Raw genomic sequence first — 11,622 nt, 5'->3', positions numbered from 1 at the left:
AATGGGTCTGCAGTGGAAACATTGTGCTGAAGAGGATACCTCCTCCCAAGCTTCCATTTGCACTCTGCGCACAATGCCAAAGCTCCTCCTGAACGGCCTCGCATTGTGAAAAGGCGGCCCATTGTACACCTGTAGCCACCATATGCCGGAACTTACATGTCCCTGCATGACTCTTGCACATGCAATTACTTGGTATTTTACCACCACTGAGTTGACAGAATCCTATGTGGGAAAAGGAACGGTCTGCGGCAGGCTGGTGGGAGCAATCAGCTCCGTGAAGGTGCACGATTCAAACCAGGGCAAATAACACAGGGAAAAGTGCTTTCTCTTCCTCTGCTTCTGGTCAAGCAGCCAATATGCTCTGGTATAGAGTGGCACCTGTGCTCTGGGTGGAGCTGTCCCTGAAGCCTCAGGGCCATATAGGATGAAGGCCTGCACACTCAGTGGGCAGGTTCGCGGTACGCATTAAGCCGAAGTAGACAAAAGGTTCCATGTCAGGCCACATACGTTCTTTCTACCTGGCCAGGTGAATGGTATGTGGCCCAAACTCTAGACTGGAGCATATGGTGCTTTCTAGAAACAACGTGGTTCATCAACCTACACCAGTGCTAAAAATTCCTTATGCTTATTTGATACATTTTAGCTCAAAAAGAACTTTTACTAACAATCTCATCTGATGCTTACAACAATGCCATGAGTCAGAAAGAGTAAGTATTAGAGTTCTATTTTACAAATGCAGAAACTAAGGTTAAAAGGCTGTCAGAGGGACTCAAACATGAGTCCTCTGAAGGGGCAAAGGAACCAGGAGCAGTGAAGTTCAAGGAGACATTTATTTATGGAAAGGACATTGATAGGAAATCTTCTCTCTTACTTTTTGGCCTTCACTGGTATATCAAGAACTGTTCCAGACTTAGACCTTCTCTGAACTTGGGTTCAATTTAATAACTAGTTATCTTTCAGGATGTGCCTCGGAATTACAATATGCATGGGCTTTATAACCATTATCTGTTCCTTCTTCTGTTCATATAAAAGGGCTGACTGACATGTAGTTTGGATGCAGCAATACAACTGAAAAAACCTGATAAATAGGGGGTGGTCTTTTTCACACAGTAGATTTAGTGAGCCCAACATTGGATGGAAACTGTCTACTTTACTCCTCATAATATAGAAACTTTCCTTTTCTTTTTCAGAAAACTGGAGAAAATCAGAGTCACAAGTGTAGAGGACACAAGCAATCTTCACAATGATCATTTAACACACTTCCGTCATTTTGTTTCTCTCATTTTCCTTCCATTCTACATTTGCAAACCCCTCAGTGGTTGCCTTACTATATCCCCAACCTTTCAATTGGATGTAGGCTCTTTCTTCTAGATTTTTTTTTAAAGATTTTATTTAGTTATTTGACAGAGACACAGCAAGAAAGAGAACACAAGCAGGGGGAGTGGGAGAGGGATAGGCAGGCTTCCCACGGAGCAGGGAGCCCGATGCAGGGCTCGATTCCAGGACCCTGAGATCAGGACCTGAGCCGAAGGCAGCTGCTTAACAACTGAGCCACCAGGTGCCCCTCTTCTAGATTTCTTAATGCATATTTTTTTACAATTTTTTTCTCACACAACTAGAAATTCTGGGTGCTGCCATGTAGAGTATGGGTTTCATGGGGTTCTCCAGGCTTTGCTGGGGGTCCCCAGCATATTAGAGCATATTCATATTAGAGTAAGTTTATCCCCTAATATCCACTTCGTGTCTTTGCACCAATCACGTCACAGTCACATACTCTGAGTTCACCAGCAAGGTAAACTCAATAGCACTGTCTGTTACCCTAAGGACCATGGGCTAGGGTGTGGGAGCATGGAATCATGGCAGAGGTTCATGAATCTATATAAACATACATGTTTATTCAATCAATACATATGAAATTGTTACTGGCATGCTGGGCTTCATAAAATTTTGACTTGAAAACAGAATCCTTGTATAAGAAATACTGGGATCCTCATGGGTCTTCGATGTGACTGAATTCAAATCTGGCATGGAGCAGTCAAGAAATAAAGAAATAAATGGCTATGCTTAAAGAATCACAAGATAACACGCAACCGAGGCTATTATAAATGCCAATAAAAATAACATGTGGCAAAGAATTCCTAAAGGACCCCACTAAGTGAGAAGGGGGAAAAAAAATCAACAAGATGGATTGGGGCAAAGGACAGAAAGATGAAACAGGAAGGCAGAAGAGCAGTGGGAATGAGTGAAATAAAGATGGGTGGATTTCACCTAAGTCTCAATAAGGTTTAAATTAGTTTCAATGTCCAATCTTCTGAGAATCCATCCATCCATCCGCTGCTAATGGGAACTATGACAAGCAAAAATTCATCAACGTCACTCTGCAGATCCAGGTGACCTCAAGGCCTAAAGCTAAATGCAATTTGATTGCTGATCTAGATCCATAAAGGGACCACACAGAGTGCTGTTCAGCTTCAAAGCATAAAGGGCTTTGGTGTTTGGGAAAGTGCATTTCCCTGATGCACGATTAGAATGCTGCATACTGCTTACAGGGTAAGGTTGTCATTACACAATGTTGTAGTTTCTTTTCTTAAAACTCCTCACTACAAATAATAAAGATCTATTGAAAAACCACGAAATTAAGCCATGCTATATACTTTCTAGAAAAACATCTAAATCATGAAGCACATGCACATCCATAGGGTAGGTATCACACATGTTTTGAATGTGTTTGGTTTTTGCAGTACTGAATTTGAGATCTTTCTATTGCTGAGGCTTGTTGCTTAAATTCTACGCAAATACCTGAAGGAAAAGAGAAATTCCACCTGCAAGAGGTCACACAACTGTATGCTGGGCATCATGTAGACAACCAGATGCAGGAGCCCACGAGAGAAATTTGGAAAGCTCTGGATGTGTAGGGGTCATGCAGACAAGGCTTGGGTTGACTCTTCACATTTTAACGATCCCTCCCTTGTCCTATTGCCATTGGGCAAATCTCAATCTAAGGTCAGAAATGAAGTTTACGGACACACTTTATGTGAAACACATATGGCGATCATTTCAAGTCATTTAGCAAGAAGTGAGAACTCCTTAAAGCCCCAGGTCATGGTTTCTAACCTGGACACTATTGACTTTGGGACCAGATAGTTCTTTGTGGCTGAGCTGTCCTGTGCATTGTAAGATGGTGAGCATCAACCCTGGCCTCTGCCCACTAGATGCAGTCACATCAGCCCCTCCAGTCAAAACTGCTTCCAGAAATTTTCAAATGTCCCTGAGGCATAAGTCATCCTCAGTTGAGAAACATTTCCCTCAGTGATTGTGGGGTACTTATCACAACAGGAAATTTGATTTAAGGGGGAAACTAAATTTAAATTCCCAACAATCGCTACTGTGAATGGAAGACATAGGATTGATCAGTGGAGATTAAATCGGATTAGAAGTCACGAGGCTTCTGGTCCCTCTGCCATGCACAAAATGATCTCAAAGTGCAGCACAAGAAAACTGTCTTGCTTTGTTTTGTTTCCTGTCTCCGTTTAATGTCTCTTCTTTTGTTTAACTTCAGCACGTATTTTAAATTTACATATTGCCTTGTTATATTTTATATATTCATATAAGCAGTGATATGATTATAAATATTTTAACAATGGACTCTCCAGAGGGAAGATATGTGTGTGTGTGTGTGTGTGTAGGTGTGTATGTTTAATACTGATTTAAGGATGTATAGGACATAATTTATAAGTAGAAATATTAGATATACTACACTTTTATTGTAGATTTCACATAGTCATCTGATTCTCAGATAACATTTTTGTTGACGTTCCTCTAACTTTTGCTATGAATATAAGAAAAGCCATTTAAATAACCAATTTAAAATTGCAATCCAGGGATGCCTGGGTGGCTCAGTCAGTTAAGCATCTGCCTTTGGCTCAGGTCAGGATCCCAGGGTCCTGGGATCGAGCCCCACATCAAGCCCCACATCAAGCCTCACATCGAGCAGGGAGCCTGCTTCTCCCTCTCCCCCTCCTCCCCGCTTGTGATCTCTCTCCCTCTCTTTCTCTCTCTCTCTCTAAAAAAGAAATGAGATCTTTAAAAAAAAATAAAAAGTAAAAAATAAAATTGTAATCCATCTCTAAAGCCCAGCATCTGTGATCCCCCTTATCCTGACCAACTTTTTCATTTTCCAAAGTAGTATCATGTAGAACATATTATTTAATTTATTTAGATATAAAGTATGCTCCCAAGTAAACAGGGGTCTTTGGTTCACTGATGTATTCCCAAGTCCCCTGGAGATTGGCTGGAAAACAGTAGATGCTCAAAAGATATTTGTTCAATGAATGAAGGGACCTTGTTTAATCACTGTTTCCCAAGCTAAGTTGATCACCGAAACCTTTCGTCTCCCTGGCCCTATTAACATCATATTTCACAAAATTTGAAAAAATGCTAGGATAGATGATCCTCACATGTTCTTTCTAGTCCTTACTCTGGATTCTTTAGCTATGATTGTACTTTATATTAGCGTATCGAGAAAGGATGGTGTTGACAAAAGAGCATTGGACCATAAAGCATGACTGCTTAACACACACCTATGGTATTTTCTAAGTATGTGCATGATTCTCAACATTTGGCAATGTCTAGGGACAGCTTTGATTGTCACAGCTGGGAGGAGGGTGATAGGGGCGTTTCATGGGTAGAGACGAGGGATGCTATAAACAGCATGCAATGCACAGGACACCCTGCCTGCCCCAGCTCACCCCCAGCCCGTGACAAAGAATTACCTGGCCCAAACTGTCAATAGTGTTGCTGTAAATGTTTATATATATATATATATATATATATATATATATATATATATATATGTGTGTGTGTGTGTGTGTGTGTTTTCCCTGATATTTCATTTTGTGGCTACTTTAGTCATTTATATGAAGAAACAACTAACTGAAAGACTTGGGATTAAAACCCCAGCTTGGGATTTGGGACATTAATCTAGGTTAACAAGAGTGTGTGAAAAAGGCACTTAGTAGTTCTATGCCTCAGTTTCCTTACTTCCCAGAGCGTAAATAATGATGAGTCTGTACTTCAAAGGGCTTAAATGAGCCTTAATGAATACTCATTAAGTATTTTGAGTTTCTCAGTGAAAGGTTTTATAAAAGCTAAAATTGTGATTAAATTATTCTTCCAACTAGATCTTCATGTATAATCAAGTAGCATATGACCTAAGAAAATTGAAAGGCTAAAAAATATTTTTCCGAGTATTCTACAACTTATCAATTCAGAGAGGATGCTATTAATCTCCATAATCTCATGCTAGGAACACCTGTGTTTTCCATTTTGTCTTTCTCTTGTGGTAATGAGAAAACAGTGTTTAGCCAGGAGGCAGCACACTAAGTACCCAAAACAAGTGCTTTACAGTCAGACACATCTTGCAACCACTTATTAGTGTGTGATTCTGGTCAGTTACCCAGTCTCCCGAGGTCTCAGTTTTCATTAGCTTAAAATGAGAATTATACTCATGTCAAATGATGAAAATTAAAATTCGTTTATATGTACAGAGCACCTGTACACAGTGAGGGCTTAATAAGCGCCATTTCCCTTTCCTTCTTCTGCGCTTTCTTCAATCTACCCGCAGACAAACACTCCAACTTCCGGCTTGCAGGTAACGTGAAATCTTTACCTCACCAAGAGTTTCAACCTCTTCCCCTGCAAGGTGTTTCATAAAAGCTGCTAAAGCATCACGGGGTGTGCCTGTTAGGAATTCCTTTGCTGTTTGATTTCTATTTGTCCCTTCTCTTTCAAAGCCAGGAATGAATAAGGGTAGCCAGAGGGAGGAGAAGAACCAGTCCTTGGAATCGTGCAGCAGCTGGAGAAGCGACCCAGAGCGATGAAGAATTTCAGCACGGGTCAACTTTTCTTTTGAAGTTCACTTTTTGTCCCCAGTGAGAACATGAAAGAGATGAATGCAGGAGATGCGTGAAGAAACTGCCTTGGTCAGAAGCTGGCTGCATTCTGTGGTCTGCAAAGGCATTTTTTGAACAGCGTGAGTCCTGTGCAGCTGAGTTTGGGAGCTCTGCGGCCCATCTTGAGATGCGAGCGGGGCTAGAGAACCGCTCCGGCGTGTGAGTGAGTCACGCCAAGGCACGAGCCAATAAGATGAGCGCTCACTCTGAGGTCTCGAGGTCAGGGTTCACTTTCGGCTCTGCCATTTACTCCTTTCGTGACTTCTGGCCAATTACTTAAATGCTTTGAGCCTGATTTCCTTATCACCCTCAGAGGATTGTATTTTGCAGATTAAATTAGACAACATATGTGAAAGCACCTAGCACGGTGCCTGAATTTAGGCACTTGGCCAAATCTAAATCTTTATGCAAATTTCCATGAATCTCCGTGTTATAAAATAATTTCTATTTATGATAAAATGTCTCCCAAATGTATTCCATGAAAAATTTGTTCCATGAGCTAGTCTGGGGTGGGGTAGTGGTGGTTCTATAGTCAAATCAAGTTGAGATACGCTACATACTATATCCCTGTTGCAGAAATTCCCATAGGAGCATCTCCATGATTCTGGGATGTGATGTAGTTAAATAGCATGCAAGCTAGCTAGCTAGCAACAACTTGATTAAATCAAGATTTCCTAACACCTTTTCTTGTGGAATATCTATTGGCCCTTCAGATTTAATATTCTATAGAAATGTTGCAATAGCAAAAATTTACTAGCAATCAAGATTCTGAACATGGGTCCCTCTTGGTTTTTAAAAGAGCCTCCTTTCTGCTCCAGATTGTACCCAATGTTCCCTTTAGCTTTATTACAGAAGGTTTTCACCCCTCCAAATAAATGGAATATTAATCTATTCATCCTGTCCAAGCCAAACAAGAACATAAAATTACACAAGACTTAGCTTATTGATGAAGAAGCATATTGACTGTTTACTTTGTGAATCATCTCAGAATCGATTTCTAATTAGAGATGGGCCACCAGATGTCTCCAGGACACTTCTTCAAATAGTCAGTCTTGTACTCATATGAATGAACAACAGCAATCACCACCACAAGTTACATTTGTCAAGGACTTTAAATGTACAAGATGCTCTCACATGTGTTATCTCATTTGTTTCTCTTAACAAATTGTGGTATCGCCCTCATCTGACAGAAGAGATAACTAAGGCTTGCACAATCACCTAGGTCAATGGCAGACCCGAAGCTCGAGCCCTGTTCTTTGATTCTAAGTCCAGTGGCTTTTTGTTTGTTATCTATACCATAATTCCCAGTGTGTTGGACATGGAGCACACATTCATATTAATAGCTGTAACTTACTTTTTTTAAAAAAAGACCTAAAACATAAAGTCCTTGAAGAGTATGGATTCCTCCTTTTTTGCTGCCTAGGTGGCCAATGATTGGAGAGAAAGAAGGGAGATAAGTTTGCTGCTCCTTTCGCAGGAGGCCAGTTTAGCTGACTTGTTAAGAGAGGGCAAGCAGTTCTTTAGTGCAATAAGGAAAACCGTGGACTTGAGAGCCACCCATCCCGGGCCTGAATCCCAGCTCCTTCACTAATTAGTTGCATGAGCCTAGATGAGTCACTTCCTATCTCCGTGTTTCAGTTTTCTCGTGTATAAACTCTGGATTATGATGGTATCTAACTGATTGGTGGTTGTGATGATTAAAGAAGAGCAATGAAGCAGAGTAGAGGGCGCCTGGGTGTCTCACTTGCTCAGTCGTCTTCCTTCAGCTCAGGTCATGATTCCGGGATCCTGGGATCGAGCCGCGCATCGGACTCCCTGCTCAGCGGAGAGTCCGCTTCTCCCTCTCCCTCTGCCCCTCCCCCCGCTTGTGCTCTCGCTCGCTCTCTCGCTCGCTCGCTCTCAAATAAATAAACAATATCTTAAAAAAAAAAAAAAGAAACAGAGTAGAAAACAATTGTACTGCAAATACCTGTTATATATATTGTGCATGTAACTAGGCTCTTGTGGGCTGTTTTGGAAAGACGACTATTCACAACATTGTTTCTTACTGGAATAATGGGCTTCTTGCTCCAAAAACCATCTATTTATAAATGAGGTTAGGGACAATTATACCACTCACAAATTATGAAGGGAAGTGCTGAGTAATTTCTATCTCCCCTTCCTACTCTAAAGAAAACACTATATGTCAGAATCAAATCAGAATGACTTCTGGGTTAACCCCTGGCAGGCATATTTTGCATCATCTTGTTCCGTTGGTTCCAATCATTTCAAGCTGATTTAGAAATCTCTTTAGCAAGGTACATGAAAATTGGTATCACAGAAGCAGGAGTCTATTTAAAATAGCCTCAATTAAGGTTATAAATTCTTCTGTGATTCTCCTATGAATTTGAGAATTACTTAACAACATAAATCATCTTCAAAAGCAATGTCCTTTGTGACAATGAGGAATGAAAAGGGTGTGCAGTTGAAGCGGCATCAATCTAGCCCCACTGCGGGAGAAAAAAAATCCTGTCAGCCAAGCTACGTTCACATGTGGAGGCGCAGCGGTGAGCATTAGGTCACCAACAAGTCCGGTCCATAGTCCCGTTCTTTAGTTGAATTATTAAAAAGCAAATGTAATCAATTTATTAATGATTTTGGAGCAGGACTTTTTTTCATTTTCTTGAGAACTGGAAGACACTCGTCTGAAATTGCAATTTGGTAATATATTTTCTATAAAGATTGTAATGCCAAGGAATCATTTCTCTTGGACAAGATCAGTTTAATGGGTGGCGGTCCTCCATTTTAGTTTTATAAATTCATGATTATATTTTAATGGCAAAGCCCAGGTCTTCCTTATTCATGCCTATTTCCTCAGCATCTAGTACTGTGAACCTGGCATATGATAGCCACTCAATAAAAATCTGTGAATGTTATGAATCTGAGCCAGGTACTACCCTTTATCAGGGCAGATGGAGGCGGGACTCCGGGAATGAATTTTGCTGAGGATCCATTTTTCTAACAATGACTATAGAGACCTCTGCTGGCAATTGTTGGAACTACAATTCAGGGTCAGAAAAACTAAGAATGGCGAGAACAGAGGTGAATTTGTTTTCTTCCTTTGTCCATATTCTGTCATAAAAGGTCCAGAAAGGGGCTGTACTCGCTTACGGTGTGTGGTTTTACAAGGTTACAGCAAACACTGAAATTAGGATAAATGAGCAATTCTTCTATGAGAGGACTGGGAAGGGTGTCAAATTTCAAAAGAAAAACACAGCATAAGGAGAATCGGACTCTGATTAACATTTCTGTGATTATCTGATAACTGGTAAGTTATTAAAGCTCTACATTCAAGAGAAATTTAGAACAGGGGCCCAGTCAGAAATATTAGGATGGTTCATCTTGTTCATTGTGAGGATGTTACCCTTGTTGTACATTTCATACAATTTCGAAGTGTCCCTTAGTATTTTTCCAAGTCTATTTTCCCTTTTACACTGTCTTCATCTTACCTGTGATCTGTTTATTAATTTATAGAAGCAGTCATAAGTAATCATTTGGGAGGTTTTTCTGTTTGTTTGTTTCTTTGGAGGTAAGAGATGTTTTGCGGACCCTTCCTGACTACCCCATTCTTCCTGCTGTAGGTATTTTCAAAGACTGGTTACTAACGCAGTCCTAGAGTGACCTCTTGCTGCACGATTTGTCCATGAGCCTGCAAGCTCAGTCCTGGATGTGAGTGAATTATCAAGACAGAAACCGCTCTGTGTGCAAAAGTATATGCATTTACATGAGTAATATGAATGATCCAGCACTCTATACCTTAACTTTTTAATATTCCCATACCCTATAAGGCTACTGGCTTTCCCATTATCATACATTAGAAAGAAAACTCTTTCTCCAAAATAAATTCGATGAGCTTCTAAAATGGCCTACCAATTGATCTTTGGATTTTGTTTGAAAAGAATATTTCACATTCAGAATCAGATATATTCTGGACATTATGTATAAGACCACTAAATAAGCAAAATCATTTACATTTGAGGAGTCGCAGAGTTCCCTGTGGGGTCCATGATTTGAAATTCCATGATATCTGAATTCACTTCCAAAGATGGGTTTATGATGTAAAGAATGGTCTTACTGTTTAAGTCCTTTTGGATAAATTTCTCATGGATAAATTCACCTACAAGAAAGAAAGGAATGAATTTCAAGGGGAGTCAAACAAAATATTAAGTAAAAGCTGATAAATTATATGGCTATTTTATTTTAAGCACAGCTTTAAAAACAGCCAAAGTATATATTTTTAAAGAAATTAACATTATTGCAAGCATCTTAAAACTCATATGCAATAAGCTTAAATTAGCTTTAAAATTTACTTTGGCTCAGAAATATTGTGCCTTAAAGAAAATATAAAAATAGAGGGAAAGTAGGAAGATACAGTAATAAAATCTCTAATTCTGTGCCATCCTTTTTAGTGACATATTTTGATCATTGTCTTCATAAAGCAGAAATAATATACAATCCAGAGAAACCATTATACCCCTCCCAATTTTTTTTTTTTTTTTTTTTTTGGTTAATGAACTGACAACATTTAGAATTCCTGATAAAAAGAAATTAGTCACAAGTATGAAATGGGTCCTGACGCTGTGTGTTCCTCTGAATATTTTATAATCTGGATGTTAAAAAGAATTGTAAACAATAAACAGCTGTGTATCGGTATTTGATTCTCCCACTCAAGATGAATTTTGGAAAGCTCAGCCTCAAACCCTCTTTAGCACCAATATTGATTTATAAACTGCATCTATCAGTAAGCCCTGGGGAGTGTTTACCAAATGGGCCTACACTTAATTAAATTACTCTCTAGCTTTGCCAGCTATGGGGTATTTTAAGATGAGCAATTACAAGGATTAAGGAAGTCAGTACCTGTCGTGTTCTCCAGATGTCCATGTTGGGGGCCTCGTAAAATCTTAAAGATGATCAGATCATCATCGGTGTCAGGGTCTGATGCCTTCAACACGTGGGAAGTGAGGTAAATCCCGTAACAGCCATTTTTCAGGAGCCCCACTTGAGAAGGGGAATTCAAGTGTGTGATGTAGGGGGCTGTTTTGTCCGACTGGTCAACCTGGATAGTCAATAATTATGTACAATCTTATACAAAGGTTTCTCATCTCCAAGCAACATAGGGTCTTAATGGTTAACAATGATAATCTATCCCAAATTTCAGATTCCTTATCGTCCTCATTTGTTCACTTCTGCTAAAGGCTGGCTCGTTCACAGTATCCTCAGTAAATATCATAATGCCTGGAACAAAGGCTAACTTTCCATTGTAAACTTTGACCCAGCTTTGTTAATGGTCCATTGTCTGGCTCTCCTATTAGGACATAATCCCCCTGATGGCAGACATCATGTCTCCACCCCTACCCCTCCCTTTATTCCCTGCCCCTGGCATAGCGCCGGAACCGGAAGAGCAGCTCAAGGGATACTTGTTGAATGAATACATTAAAATTGACCCAAGAATTGTACTGCAAACTTAACATTAGCTCCAGAGGAGGATTCTTCCATTTTCCCAGTATTTGGTGATATATAGAAATAAGCTTATAAAGATATACATAAGGATATGCATCACGAATGCATTGAACGTTTTGGGGGCACGTCTTTGCTCAAATGGCATAAATGTTGGATAAAAAACAGAAACACT

General features: G+C 39.9%; 1 protein-coding gene across 5 annotated transcripts in view; it reads right to left on the bottom strand.

Moving 5' to 3' along the window:
• Nucleotides 1–11,622, bottom strand: part of FREM1 (FRAS1 related extracellular matrix 1) — a 143,067-nt gene that overhangs the window by 1,644 nt on the left and 129,801 nt on the right. For all 5 annotated transcript variants that reach the window (XM_032392475.1, XM_032392474.1, XM_032392477.1 and 2 more), the window contains 2 exons: nt 10,848–11,046; nt 9,963–10,107 (listed from right to left, as the gene is read on the bottom strand). In XM_032392475.1, coding sequence (XP_032248366.1) covers nt 9,963–10,107; nt 10,848–11,046 — 344 coding nt within the window. The remainder of the gene's footprint in view (nt 1–9,962; nt 10,108–10,847; nt 11,047–11,622) is intronic.

Source organism: Phoca vitulina, unplaced genomic scaffold (genome assembly GCF_004348235.1).
Source record: "Phoca vitulina isolate PV1807 unplaced genomic scaffold, GSC_HSeal_1.0 scaffold67, whole genome shotgun sequence".
NCBI classification, from domain to species: Eukaryota; Metazoa; Chordata; class Mammalia; order Carnivora; family Phocidae; genus Phoca; species Phoca vitulina.
The sequence above is the reverse complement of the archived record's forward strand: the minus strand, read 5'-3'. Positions and strand labels throughout refer to the sequence as shown.